The sequence below is a fragment of the Octopus sinensis genome, linkage group LG4 (genome assembly GCF_006345805.1).
Source record: "Octopus sinensis linkage group LG4, ASM634580v1, whole genome shotgun sequence".
Taxonomy (NCBI): Eukaryota; Metazoa; Mollusca; class Cephalopoda; order Octopoda; family Octopodidae; genus Octopus; species Octopus sinensis.
In genome coordinates, this window is record NC_043000.1 from 110,922,660 (window position 1) to 110,939,023 (window position 16,364).

A 16,364-nucleotide genomic window follows, 5' to 3' on the forward strand; every position below is an offset into this window, starting at 1 on the left:
AAGCCATTTCCCATTTCTCTGCTAAAATGGTAACTCTTTATCATTAAGAGTCATTTAATAATGTACAACTCTCTCAAATTTACTTTTAATATATTTTGTGAGGTGTCATGGAAATTGCTGTCACTCATCTGTAGCCTGGTCATTGACATTCTGTAGCCTGGTCATTGACATAGTTTCACTGCTGCTCTAGTTTGCAACCAAAATGTTGACAAGCACATGAAATAGGTTTGGTAATGCAAACAGGAAAACAAAACTCGAAACATGAGTGAATCATTCATCATCAGTCATCATCATTCATCATCAGTCAATGTCTGTTTCTCACGCTGGCATGGATTGGTTGGTTTGACAGGATCCAGTGAGTCACAAGGTTGCATTGAGCTTCTATCTTTACTTTGGCGTGGTTTCTACAGCTGAATGCCCCTCCTGATGCCAACCACTTTACAGGGTGCACGGGGTGCCATTTCGTATCACCAGCACAATTAAGGTCACCAAACAGCTTGCAAGACAAGAATGAGAAGCAAGAAAAAGGAAAAAAAGACCCCTTAAGTAAATGGGTGGGGAGGGGAATGTTTGAAAGTTGGTTTTTCTTGCCAAGTGTAGAGGGGTTAGATATTTTGTCACAGAGGAGATACAAGGCTACCCAAGATTATATAAGGGTGGATGAGGGTAGCTGGAATGAGGACAGCAATGGTGGTGATATACTTTTTTTTTAATTATTATTAATCAGCAGAAGTTAGGAATGGCATCCAGCTGTAGAAAACCATGCCAAATCAGACTGGAGTCTGGTGCAGCCTTCCAGTTTGCCAGCCCTGGTTGAACCATCCAACCCATGCCAGCATGGAAAATGGACGTTAAATGATGATGAGTATGATGGTGATGATGATGGTACAGATTGACTCAAGGACCAAGAGTTTTGTACATTGACATAATGGCCAGTATATAAATGTAATCACCTTGATTTAAAACCAGTTTGAGAAGGGCTGATGCACAAAACGCTCATCCCTTGGGTCACGCATTAACTGTTTCCAATTATTATTATTATTAATAATAATAATCAAAATCAAATTCGATGACTGGCATCCGTGCTAACGGGGTGCAAAGAGCACCATACGAGTGTGATCGTTGACAGAGCGGCTAACCAGCTTCCGTGCCAGTGGCACATAAAAGGAACTATTCGAGTGTGATCGTTACCAGTGTTGCCTTACTGGCACTTGTGCCTGTGCTAGTAGGGTGCTAAGAGTACCATCTGAGTGTGATCGTTGCTAGAGCGGCTAATTGGCTTCCGCGCCGGTGGCACGTAACAGGCACCATTCGAGCGTAATCGTTACCAGTGTCGCCTTACTGGCACCTGTGCAAAAAGATTCGAGCAAGGTTGTTGCCAGTACCGCCTGACTGGCCCCTATGCTGGTGCCACGTAAAAAGCACCTACTACACCCTTGGAGTGGTTGGCGTTAGGAAGGGTATCCAGCTGTAGAAACTCTGCCAGATCAAGATTGGAGCCTGGTGCAGCCATCTGGTTTGCCAGCCCTCAGTCAAAATCGTCCAACCCATGCTAGCATGGAAAGCTGACGTTAAACAATGATGATGATGATGATGAATAAAGACACTTCATGACTTAAATTTCAAATGAAACAAATATATTATTAAATAGCCTGGCTGTAATGTTGTTACTTCAGTTTCAACACATAATCTCAGATCAAATCACCTGTTGGACAAATACAACTCCAAAATGGGAGCTGCCCCCCGCCCCCTCTCTCTCTTTTTCTCATTTCCTTTCAAACCTAGAGCTAAATTATATGAAATTCAGTGAAATATTATAATTAACATTTCTATTGGAATGATTGTAAATATTATTCTGTTGTTATATTTTATGGAAAAATTCAATTTGTTTGAAATTTTTTTGCCTTTTTCTGTCTTCACGAAATCAAAAGACAAACAAATACATTCTCCATATATTTTGTATTTAATATACAATACACTCTCTCTCTATATATATTTTATATTTATTTAATATACAAATATATTCTCTTTGTATGTGTGTTTTATATTTATTTAATATACAGTTATTATTATCTCTGTGTGTATATTTCATATTCAATATACAGCTTCCTCTCTTGCTTTACCATATTCCATTTGTCATAGAACTTTTTGGAATCACTCAGTTGCTTCTTCTTCACTGAACACAACAACATGGTAATTCTGGCATTGCTCTGCAGAATGATGAAGAATATTTTAACACACACACACACACACACATAGATATATAAGCGTATTTATGTGTGTGTGTCTATATATATATATATGATTATATATTTGTGTGTGTGTGTGTGTTTATGTATGTATATATGTTTGTGTGTGTATACACATACACAGATAGATATATAAGCGTATTTATGTGTGTGTGTATATATATATATGATTATTTATATATATATATATATATATATATATATATATAAATGATTATAAATTTGTGTGTGTATATTTATGTATGTATATATTTGTGTGTGTATACACACACACACACACACACACACACCACACACACACACACACACACACACACACAACACACACACACACACACACACAAATTCATGTATTATATATTCATATTTTTGTATCTATACATATATTTATTTATGCATTTATGTGTATATAATTTATAAATGACTACTATACATATAAATAGTGAGTATATATATGTATATATACTTTATATTTATAATCATCATCATCATCCTTTAACAGACGTTAAATAACGATCATACAGAAACACACACCACACAAACACACAATATATATATGACAGTGAATAAGCTCAAATCTATGTTTGAATACAATTTTTACAAAGCCATACATTATTTACTGGTTTACATCTTGTTTACCGTTTTTCAATGATATGCTAATGTAAAACTTCTAAATTCTGCTGGGGAAATGTTTATCTAATATAAATTGACAGTTTCACAAAAACTACACATTTACTGTACAATGTTACTACCAAGATTTTTAACTTACAAAAATGGCTGCCGTCATCTTTGTCAATGAAGTTCAATATCTTTACATTGAAGAAGTTCTTGTTACGTACGCTGTAGGACAGCTGCTCAATGGTATGGCTACTGAGAGAGGACCAACCAATGCTGCTACATATACATCTATTAGGTGATGGGGTGCAGGCATGGCTTTGTGGTTAAGAACTATGGCTTGTAACTGTGTGCTCTTAGCTACCGTTTCAAAGTGTAAAATCTTGAAGAAGCTACTTCTACTGTTGCCTTTGATCAACTAAGCCATCATCATCATCGTCATCATTTAACATCTGTTTTTCATGCTTGCATGGGTTAGAATGCTTCACAGGAACTGATGAACCAGAGAGCTATGCCAAGCTGTATGTCTGTTTTGATAGGGTTTCTACCATACCAAAGAGACTCTTCTTAATGCCAACCACTTTATAGAGACCTTTCTTAATGCCAGCCACTTTACAGAGACCCTTCTTAATACCAACCACTTTACAGAGACCCTTCTTAATTCAACCACTTTACAGAGTGGACTGAAGTTTGTTTTTGTGTGTGTGTGTGTGTAACCAACACCAATGTAAATGAGTGTCACTGTCATACAAGCAGTGTCCTTTGTTTCTAATCTTCTGTATAAATATCTCTGGTCATGAAGAAAGATTATTCCCTATTTCTTTACTACCCACAAGGGGCTAAACACAGAGGGGACAAACAAGGACAGACAAACGGATTAAGTCGATTACATTGACCCCAGTGCATAACTGGTACTTATTTAATCAACCCGAAGGGATGAAAGGCAAAGTTGACCTCGGCAGAATTTGAACTCAGAATGTAGCGGCAGACAAAATACCGCAAAGCATTTTGCCCAATGTGCTAACGTTCCTGCCAGCTCGCCACCTTATTATTACCATAATTGGAGTCAGGTGGCAGTCGGCAAGAAGATTGGTATCTGACCACAGCTTACCTGCTCCAACAAATTCCATCCAACCCATACACGCATGGAAAAGTGGACATTCAAACAATGATGGTGAATATTGAATATTAGCCACTGAGCTGATGCTGTCTTCTCTGCACCATTACAGTATTTCTAATTAGATTTTTGATGCTCAATAAAGATGCCAGCATTAACTTAACTGTTGATTTTTCATGCAGATAGCGTCTCTGAGTAATTAAAGCCAGCAATTTATTTCCTCAAGTGTGCTGTCTTTAATAAAGCTAACAGCTTTTCCATGCTTCTCGCACCCAACACCACACTGTAGGCTCTCACATACTCCATGCACTTCAGGAACACACTTCTTTTAAGAATAATAATAATAATAATAATAATAATAAATTCTTTTATTGGCCACATAATAATAATAATGATGATGGTTCTCCATTTTCTTGTTCTTTTTGCTGCTGCTGCTGCTGCTGCTGCTTCTGCTGCTGCTACTACTGCTGCTGCTGCTGCTGCTACAACAACAACAACAACAGTTTGCTTGTATCAAGCCACTAACTTATTCAGGCAGTTCTACAAGTACAACTGATGCATTTAAACGCAATTAGATGTAATTTGATAACAGAGCATCTCTCTTCGATTTAATCTCATTTCTATGGAAATATATTTTTCTGAATATTTGTGAATTAAATTCATGAGTTCAGTATGCAAATTAAAGTATGAAATTGTGTGTGTGTGTATACATTTACATATATATATAGAGAGAGAGAAACAGATAGATAGATAGATAGATAGATAGATAGTTAGTTAGACAGATAGTTACATAGAAAGATAGATATAGATAGATAGAGATAGATAGATAAATAGATAGATTGATAGACAGAGATATTGATAGAGTTGTGGTGTATTAAGTGTAATTTCTGTAGTTAATATTCACTTTGGCATAATTTCGGTTATTATTTAAAATTCCTTACAAATATTCAAGTTCAATGCTTCTATCTTTCCTAAGGTACATTGCATATGCATATGCTAGTGTGTGGGTATGTGTGTGTTTGAGATGACTGTATGCAATAACATCTAATTCTTGGCCACAGTTCTGTGTTCTATATTCTAAGGTTTTATTGAAGATATCAGCAGAAAAACTACCCCAAGGGTGGATTTTCCTGATCATTATGGTACATTATATATCATCACTCAGCTTCATCATTTAACAGCCACATTCCATTATATACATATTTACACACACACACATATATATAAATAAATATATACATACATACATATATATATATGCATGTATATATTTTATATATATGCATATATATAAAATATATACATGCATATATATATGTATATATATATATATATTTATATATATGTGTGTGTGTGTGTGTGTATATATATATATATATATACACACACACACATATATACACACATATATACACATATATATACGAGTGAGTAGTCAAACGAAATAAGGGCATTCTACACATTTGTTGGGAGTTTCACATATGGATCAAAATAGTTTGATTCAAACTCCTTGATACTCTGAGTTTCAAGTGAGTTGCTAGTCATCGGAACATTGGAACACACAGTAAGTTAACAAATGAAAGAAAGTGGCACTCAACCCATTTGGCTGGACTCTGCTCCAAGCTTCCATGAAACTTCGTTATGTGGAGCTGAGTCAGACTGACATATATATATATATGTGTGTGGAGGCGCAATGGCCCAGTGGTTGGGGCAGCGGACTTGCGGTCGAAGGATCGTGGGTTCGATTCCCAGACTGGGCGTTGTGAGTGTTTATTGAGCGAAAAGACCTAAAGCTCCACAAGGCACCGGCAGGAGATGGTGACGATCCCTGCTGTACTCTTTCACCACAACTTTCTCTCACCCTTTCTTCTGTTGGTCTACTCGCTTAGCCAGCGGGGTGGCGTCATTTGAAGGCTAAAACAGTGCAAAGCGCATTATGACCAGTGATGTGTAGCAACATCTCATAGCTTGGTCGGTCACGGTGATCACGGTGATATATATATATATGTGTGTGTGTGTGTTTGGTGAGATAGTGAGTTTGATTCCTGGACCGGGCTATGTGTTGTGTTCTTGAGCAAGACACTTTATTTCACATTGTTCCATTTCACTCAGCTGTAGAAATGAATTGCGACATCACTGGTGTCTAGCTGTATCGGCCTTTGCTATTCCCTTGAATAACATCAGTGGTGTGGAGTGTGGAGGCTGGTTTGCATGGGTGACTGCTGGCCTTCCATAAATATATAGGAGTGTGCTTCTTCTTTTGAAGTTGTTTTATACAAAATATATATATATATATATATATATATCGTTGCTATTATGTTAAACTGTTGTATGTCCAAATTTGGCCGAATGCATTTTTTTTCAATATTTATTTTTGCTTTGCAATAGCCAGTTATTTTTGTTGAACTATCATATCTCCAGCTGCTTAGTTGATTAGATCGACCCTAGTATGCATCTGCTACTTAATTTATCAACCTCGAAGGGATGAAATGCAAAGTTGACCTCAGCGGTTTGAACTCAGAACATAAAGACAGACGAAATACCGCTAAGCATTTTGCCTGGTGTGCTAGCAATTCTGCCAGCTCACTGCCTTAAGGAATATGAATATTAACTCATTAACTACCATAGCCTGTCACTGGCAGAGTTGTGTGGACTGTGGGATGAACCACCGGTGGGACATGTGGCAGTCAACATGTTAAATGATAATGATGATGATGATGGTTATGATGTGTGTGTGTAATATGTATATCATTACTTATATCCTTCTTTTGTTTGTTTCATGTTTTTTTTTCTTATTCTCAGGCTATGCAGATGAAGAATCTCCCTGCCATTGGGTAAAAGAACGGTTTCTTCATGTGATGAATCTGCGACAGAAAGCCTTGGAGAAAGCCAAAAAAGTGTGGGCCGATTACCTCTTTGTAAGTTGCTTTGTCTTTAGATTACATCTTCGTGTCACTGGTCTCTCTTTGGCCACTATTCTCACCAGTGGAGTGACCACTGACCCGACTATCTTTAGGTGTGTTGATGTCTTTGGGTTTAATGACCACCTGTTGCCCTGCCCTTGATATCTAGCTATCTATCTCTTTCTTCTTGTATGCATGTGTGTGTTTGTGTATGTATATGTGTACATATTTATATACATATATATACACATTTCAGAATGTAACCACTTGTGAATTGTTGGTGATTTTTTTCCTCCGTCTTCCTTTTCTCTTGGACTTTCCGCTGTCTCCTGTTTCTGATGAAGAGCTTTGCTCGAAACATAAAACCAGCTTTCTTCCCTTCCCTGAGCATCTGCTAATACATTACATCTACCACATCCTCTCTTTATTGTTTTTTTAGTTTATATATATATACATATATATACAATATAGGTTGACCTACCATAAAAGGCTAATATTGGTAAAATGAGACATACTTATCTACATGGCCAAAACAGCTGTAAGATGTAATCTATACTTATATTTATATTTACTTATATTTATATTCTCTTTTTTATATATATATTCTACTTATTATACAACATTACTCTTTTATGTACATTTTTTATGTATATTCCTTTATGTACACTGATTTGTTCTGCTTTTTTATGTTTAACCCTACAGTCTCTTATGTGGTGGTTTAATAAAGTATGTGATTGAGTATTATCTGGTAATTGATATTTGATTTAGATGTATTTCTCCATTTTCTTATCTTGTATTAGTAATTTGTGGTAAATCATTTTACCTTTGCCCATATAATACAGTAAATGAATTGATTGCATCGCAATCCTTAACATTTCAGTACCAGTTCTGGTCATTGAGACTTTTTCAACTCTAAGTATGGAAAACAATTGAATTTTGGAAAAATTAAATAAAAAGTTTTTTAAAAGAATATTTGCATAATATTCAAATACAAGAGGCATTTTCCTTGTTCGTATTTGAATACTATGGAAATATTCTTTTAAAAAACTTTTCATTTAATTTTTCCAAAATTTAATTGTTTTCCATACTTAGAGTTGGAAAAGTCTCAATGACCAAAACCGGTTCTGAAATGTTTTTTTTTTCCATATATATATATATATATAGAGATATAAAGCGATAAGTTAGGGGTAAGAATGAGGGTAAGAATAAAAATTAGAAATAAAAGTAAGAAATACAATATAAAATAAGAAATACAATATAATAGTTAGAAATGAAATATAAAAATTATAAAAATTAAGATAAGGGATGAAAATAAAAATAAGAATAAAGGTAAAGCGAAATAGAATAGGATAAAGGAAAATAAAAATAAAAATAAAAATAAAAATATAATCTGGTAAAGTTTAACATGAGATGAAGGTGGTTGAAAGTTAGAGGTGTGTGTTAAAGGTGCCCACGTAGGGGCGGGCGGGGGGAACTGAAAATTGGAAGGGTGGGAAGTGGAGTTTGGCGGTGTGCGTTCAACATCCGAGTTAGAAATGTGAAAGGGTATAGATATAGGGAAATAAAGAGACTAGATAGGAAGGATATGGGTGTAGGAGAAGAAATATGTAGGGAAAAAAGACATATATGGGAGACAAAATGTGTATATATAGGAGGAAAATGCAGGGAAACATATATGCACACACACACACACCACACACACACACATATATATATACATACACATATGTGCACATACATATATATACGCACACATATACACGCACATATAGGAAAGCGGGATGTGCTGGAGCCGACAGGTTGCACCGGGTGGGAGGAAATTGCATTATATATGTGTGTGTGTGTGTGTGTGTGTGTGTGTGCATATATGATTTGGTATAACTGATGGGCAGTCAGCCTGTTTTGGCAGCAGTACTTTTTGGCACTGGTTGCAGAGAGAGAGAGAGAGAGAGAGAGAGAGAGACCCCCCACACACACACATATGAGTGGAAGAAAAGGCGAGAGAGGACGACATTAGAATCTATTAATTGAATATAATTGGCTGAAGCATTTTTCCTTCTTGTACATACAGAGAAGAATATGCTCACAGGCATAAAGAGAGGGAGGGAGGGGGAGAGAAAATGAAAGAAGCATAAACCTGTTGATGTCAAAAATGTCATGCCTTGTAGGCGGCGGCGGCACCGAAACAGCTGCGCCAAAATGTCTCAAACCTCGTAGATGTCCTCTCATTGGCCGTGAGGTTTCTCTCCAAGATGTGTTAGCCAAAGATTTATAAGCAATACACAGAAGCAGAGAGAAGCCAACAGACCTCTTTTCTGGGCGGTTTTGCTCCAATTCCGTATGGAATGAGAAAACATGGGGACCACACCCATTGTTGAATCACAACTGTTAAAAATATTTGCACTGTTGTCAAATGTGATGGCGACGGGTTCCTCCAGTATAGGGAAACATTTCATATTACCACCACCACCATCATCATCATGGTATTGGTTGTGGGGGATGCTGAAAGTTTTGATGGTGATGAAGTTAGTAGTAGTGGTGGGGGATGGGCTGGTGGTGATGGTGATGATGATAGCAATGGTGGTAGGGATAATGTTATGGTGGTGGTGGAGGTGGTAATAATAATAATGCTGTCTGTAGCACTTACTGGTGGTGGTGGTGGTGGGGTTAGTAGTAGTAGTAGCAGTAGTAGTAACAGAAGTTGGGTGGTACCAGTACTTATTATAGCGATTGTAGTACTTTTATTTGTAACAACAGCCACAGCAGCATTTTTTAGAATTTTATTTCAAGAAATCCTCTTTCCATTCAAACTTTGGGACATTAATTCAAGACATTCGTATGATACTTAATCCAACAATCATATATCTGTAATCCAATGACACGCTCTCCCTCTCTCGCTCCCTCTCTTTTGTGTGTGTGTGTGTTCATGTGTGTGTAGATTTTGGAAAATAAAACTCAAAACTTGTGTGTGTGTATATATATATATGTGTGTGTGTGTGTGTGTGCGTGTGTGTATATATATATACATATATATGTGTGTGTGTGTATGTATATATATATGTGTGTGTGTGTATATATATTACACTACAGCACTCCGTCGGTTATAACGATGAGGGTTCCAGTTGATCCGATCAACAGAACAGCTTGCTCATGAAATTAATGTGCAAGTGACTGAGCACTCCACAGACACATGTACCCTTAATGTAGTTCTTGGGGAGATTCAGTGTGACAAGGCTGGCCCCTTTGAAATACAGGTACAACAGAAACAGGAAGAAAGAGTGAGAGAAAGTTGTGGTGAAAGAGTACAGCAGGGTTAACAAAGATTTCTCAACTAATACGTCATCATCATCATCATTTAGCATCCATTTCCCATGCTGGCATGGGTTGGACAGTTTAACTAGAGCTGGCAAGCTTTGGAGCTGCACCAGGTTCCATTTTGATTCAGCTTGCTTTCTACAGTGGATACCCTTCCTAACGCCAACCACTTTACAGTGTGTGCTGGGTACTTTTAACAAGGCACCAGCATGAGCTCTTTTACATGGCACTGGCACATATACCCTTAATGCATACCCTTAACCCTTTCATTACTGTATTTATTTTGATATGCTCTGCATTCCTTTCAATTACTTTAAATATAACAAAGAATTTGGTAAAATAACTTAGTTATCATTCAGCTAGTGTTAGGAACGTAAATTTTGACTAAGGTTTGGTGGCAGATTTTCTTTCAAAACTTATGAAAACAAGACATTTGTACTACAGAGCCAGAAGTGGTTTCAGCCGGGTTGGCAACGAAAGGGTTAACATAGTTCTCAGGGAGATTCAGTGTGACACAGAAGATGACAAGGCTGGGCCTTTGAAATACGGGTACCACTCGTTTTTGCCAGCAGAGTGGATTGGAGCAATGTGAAATAAAGTGTCTTGCTCAAGGACACAAGGTGCCATTGGGTATCAAACACCTCACCAGGGATTGAATTCACAACCTTACAACCATGATTTGAATACCCGAACCACTGAGCCATATACCATGACATGGTAGAAGAAATGGAAAAAGAGAGAATAGCATTGATGTTTGAGAACTTTTAAATAAGTGTTTACTGTCTTTCTGGTTCTTCTTCTTCTTTTAATGTCTGCTTCTTAACATCCATCAATTATATTCTTTCTACAACATCACAAACCCTTTTACTTTGGTTCTTCTATTGAAGAAAACTAAATATTGCGCTTTATAACATTATGTTAAAAATAGAGCTCTTATATCTATGGCTATATTTCTTTTGTGCAGAAGCACATTTTAGCCATATTATGTGTGTGTGTGTGTGTGTGTGTGTGTGTGTGTGGTGTGTGTGTGTGTGTGTGTAAGTTTAATGCACTTGGTGCTATTACAATACCAGACAGAACACTATAGACATTTCAAGAATAAAAATTTTACTTTTGGTTTTGAAAAGTTCACTGACTTGCTGTCACACACACACACACACACACACACACACACACACACACACACACACACCACACACTTGTTTTCAACTGAATGGACCTTCCTTCAATTGTTAAATACAAACTGTTTATATACACCCTGCCAATCATACTGTTCAATAACTGCAGTATGGAGTGATGCATTATATACATATGTATGTATACAAATATATATATATATATATATATACATACACACACACATGTACATTTATATGTGTGTGTGTGTGTGTGTGCCAATGATATGCATTCATCTAAATTCTTCATTTCAATGTTGGTGACTTCTCTGTGTAAAATATTTTACAAGCAAACATCATTGTTCAAAAACCAACAGAATATTCTTTCTTTTTTTTTTTAATTTTTCATTTTGCTTTTACATTTTGTTTTTTACTTTTTCGTTTCCTGTAAAAATATCTTTTACTTAAAAAACAATTTCTATTCCTACCGATTCCCTGAATAGCCTTTTATTGAATCGGTCGCACCTAGAACGGCCGTGACTTCAATAACTTATTAAAATATTGAGTCATGTATTTTCCTGCTTGGCATCTAAAGAAGAGAGCTTTTAGAATTTTTCAAACTTTCCTGGCATTCATCCAATGTGATGGCTATTGAATGATGTAGAAAGTTCTTTCACTCAATTCTTCTCGTCTTTGATTAATGTTTGCTGGAAGCAATAATAATTACAATGGAGTATGCCACAGGCTGCTCTCCTATTGGAAACGCCAATTTCCTGTTGACATAGGCAGCAGTTTTTAAAGATTTCACACAAACTTTAAACTGTTATTTCTGCCATTGAATATGGAAACAAGATTCTATAAGTGTTGCTCAGCTTCTTTTTCCTTCGTCCCGCTCCATCCTGTTCCGCCCCACTCAAGCTAATCTCTGACCACCTCTACAGATATCTTAGCAACCCTGTATCTTCTTCTCTTCCTTGGAATAGCTGTTATCACCATCTTAAATATACTCTAACTGTAATAATTTCATCTTTTGCACAAATCTTTTTCTTCTAGTGGTTATAGGTGCAAGCATAGGTATGTGGCTAAGAAACCTGCTTTGCAACCATCTGGTTCTGGTTTCAGTCCCACTGTGTAGCACCTTAGGCAAATGTCTTCTACTATAGCCCTGGGCCAAGCTATGTCTTGTAAGGGAATTTAGTAGATGGAAATTGTGTGGAAGCTTGTGCTTTATACATATATATCATTATCATCATCCTGTATTTTAAATCCAGGTTTTGTCCCCCATTATTAGGGGTGGCCTGATCTACCTCAATACCATAGCAACCAAGGTTGGCAAGTGCAGCCCACCCCAGCCTTTAGACTGGCTGGTGCCCATTCTCCTTTGCTATCATGAGGCTTTTTTGGAGCTGGATTTTCTATAGGGAACATGCTCTTGCTTACCCCCAACCTCAGTTTCTAGACATGAATGGTCCCGAGACCAAGGCCTCTACTATGAGTTTTAAGAAATGTGGTGGAAAATTAGCTCAGGAAGGCAGGGATGCTACTCCTTGAAACCTCTTTCGGGGTCCCCCTACCTACACACACACACACAAAGACAGATACACACACATACACACTTACACACATATATAAGTATATATATTTGCATCTGTGCATGTCTTCCAATACCACTTGATAGCTGGTGTTGGTTTGTTTATATCCCTTACGAAAGAAAATGAGAGGATAAGTATCAGGCATAAAAGAAGAGGAAGAGAAGGAAACACCATAAGTCCTTGAGGCTGATTTGTTTCACTAAAACCCTTCAATGTGGTGCCCCAGCATGGCCACAGTCCAATGTCTCAAAGAGAAAAAAGTAAATGATAAAAAAAATATATATTATTTTTAACGCTTGTAAAAACTATTTGAATTAAATGCAGATGTAGTTGGATGGTAAGAAGCATGCTTCCCAACCGCATGGTTCCAGGTTCAGTTCCACTGCATGACACCTTGAGCAAGTGTCTCTTACTATAGCCTCAGGCTAACCAAAGACTTGTGAGTGGATTCAGCAAGCAGAAACTGAAAGAAGCCCATCATATATCATCATCATCATCGTTTAACGTCCGTTCTCCATGGGTTGGACGGTTCGACCGGGGATCTGGGAAGCCAGAAGGCTGCACCAGGCTCCAGTCTTATCTGGCAATGTTTCTACAGCTGGATGCCCTACAGCTGGATGCCCTTCCTAATGCCAACCACTCCGTGAGTGTAGTGGGTGCTATATATATATCACGTGATCACATGATATATATATATAACTTATTTACATTTGACGGATATTTGCCCTCATCTTGTTTGTTGTTAACACCACATTTCGGCTGATAAAGCCTTCAACCTTCATCAGGTGTCTTGGGAAAATTTTGAACCTGGGTTCTCATTCGTAATGTATTTTTCGATGTTGTTGTTATTATTATTATTATTAACATTCAGATCACTGCCTGGAATCGAACTTGGAATTTTGGGGTTAGTAGCCTGTGCTCTTAACCACTATGCCATATGCCCATGGGCATATAGTGTAGTGTGTTAACAACAAACAAGATGAGGACAAATATCTGTCAAATGTAAATACTGTACATAATTCCCTCTTAAATATAAAACTGAAATAACTTACTGTTAATAAAAAACCAGGGTGTGCTGCGTTCCGTTACTTAATAAGTAAATGCACAAACGAAAGTAAAAAATGTATAATGAATGCACTGATGAACAGAAAAACGTACATTGAATGCACAAATGGTGTTACTCAGTTTTGCACCATTAAGGATAAGACTGACAGGCTTCCCATGCTGGCGGTGCCTGCAAAAGTTGCAGAGAATATTGAACTGAGACCGTGGGCCAGCCTTTCTTTCTCTCCCTTTTTTGCACCAGTCGTAAATTCCCTAGTCCCCACCAGCTCCCATCTTGCTGTTTGTTGTCTTTCTAATCCTTTAGGATTGCTCTCTAAGTGTTACCCACCATCCGTGTCTTTTGGGCCCCAAGGTTATATTTTGCTTGTTTCTTATTTATTTCATCTTTGTCCTTCATCCATTATCTTACATTACATTTATTCACTTTCGCATGTCTACTTCTGTATTGCCTGGATTCCATGTATCGTTTGTCCTCAGTTTTATATTCTCCACAACTTTCGCAGCCCCAGTCAGCATGGAAAGTGTCTCAGTCTTATCATTAATGGTGCGAAACTAAGTAATACCATCTGATTGGTAACTGATGAAGAATTAGGCACCTTCTCTGTTTTCCATCAGTTTCTGCACTCAATGTTTTTTCATTCGTCTGTGCATTCATTATATGTTTTTTACTTTTTGTTTGTGCAATTACTATACATTTTTTCACTTATTATCATCATCATCGTTTAACATCCATTTTCTGTGCTGGCATGGGTTGGACGGTTTGACCGAGATCTGGAAAGCTAGTGGTTGCACCAGGCTCCAATCTGATCTGGAGATGTTTCTACAGCTGGATGCCCTTCCTAATGCCAACCACTCCGAGAGTGTAGTGGGTGCTTTTTATGTGCCACCGGCATGGAAGCCAGTCAGGCAGCACTGGCATCAGCAATGTTCAGATGGTGCTTTTTGCGTGCCACCAGCACAGGAGCCAGTCAGGCAGGCCTAGCATCGATCACGTTTGGATTGTACTTTTTGCGTGCCACTGGCGCAGGGTGCAGTCAGGGAGTTCTGGCATTGGCCATGTTCGGATGATACTTTTTATGTGCCACCGGCATGGGAGCCAGTCAGGTGGACCTGGCATCGACCACGTTCAGATGGTGCTTTTTATGTATCACCAGCACGGGAGCCAGTCAAGGATCACTGACCACAGCTACGATATTGGATTTACTTGATTCAACGGGTCTTCTCAAGCATATCATAATCACCCAACGCATCAGGGGTACTCTTAACTGGGCCGGACATGTGTGGCTGTGATCTCACTTTAGTTGCCTGGTCTTCTCACTCACAGCATATCTCCATAGGTCTTAGTCTCCTGTCATTGCCTCTATGAGGCCCAATGTTTGAAGGTCGTGCTTTACCACCTCATCCCATGTCTTCCTGGGTCTACCTCTTCCACAGGTTCCTTCTATACACACACATTCTCATCTATGTGTGTGGGCTTGACAACCAGTGCTGGTGTGTTTATGTCCTTGTGACTTAACAGTTCAGCAAAGAGACTGATAGAATAAGTACCAGCCTGAGATCAATTTGCATGACTAAAAATTCTTCAAGGCAGTGCCCCAGCATGGCCACAGTCTTGTGACTGAAACAAAAGACAGAAGATAATTCATGCCTCCCGAACACTCCATTTTTATGTTTACTTACTTCAGTGCTTCCCTCTGGTGGAAATTTTATCAATTAATCAGTTGTTTAAAATCCTCTGTAAAAAAAAAACCCAAAAAAACTGAAAAGAAAAATAAACATTATCAAAACCTTTGCTTCATTAAAAAAATAAAATAAAAACAGTATAAAAAAAACAAGGAAAAAAACCAAAAATCAATCAAGTGGGGTTTTTTTATATAATTTTTATAATTTTTTTTCTGTTTTGTATTTTTGCAAATATTAATTGCCACAAGTGTAATAGTGCTATCTGATCTGAAATGCTATTTGTGTGTGTGTGTATGTCTCTCTCTCTCTCTCTCTCTAATATCATTTTAATCCCACCAAAGATTCCAGTGATTAAGCCGATTGTCTTCCACAATTTTCTCTCCACTTGGAGAAACCCATTAAATTCTTTCTCTCTCTTCGTTATTGAATCAATCAAACATTTTCATTTATTTATTGGTATTCTTTATTTTTAGAAATTCTTATACTTTTGATATTTTTCTATATTCTTATATTTTTGAATATTTTTATTCAGATTTTTTAATATTATTTTTTAAATTCTTATATTTTTACATTTTTTTATTTACATGTGTTTATATTCTTAGATTTCTATAACTTTTTAGTTTTTAATCGTATATTCTTATATTGCAGTGTTCTTATGTTTTTTGTTATATATTATCTTTATTGATGTTTTCACTCTCAAATCTGACCAT

General features: G+C 37.2%; 1 protein-coding gene across 2 annotated transcripts in view; it reads left to right on the forward strand.

Annotated features, from left to right (window-relative positions):
* The window catches only part of LOC115210909 (procollagen galactosyltransferase 1), a 181,128-nt gene that overhangs the window by 124,129 nt on the left and 40,635 nt on the right, over window positions 1-16,364 (forward strand). For both annotated transcript variants that reach the window (XM_036502337.1, XM_029779688.2), the window contains exon 3: window positions 6,784-6,899. In XM_036502337.1, coding sequence (XP_036358230.1) covers window positions 6,784-6,899 — 116 coding nt within the window. The remainder of the gene's footprint in view (window positions 1-6,783; window positions 6,900-16,364) is intronic.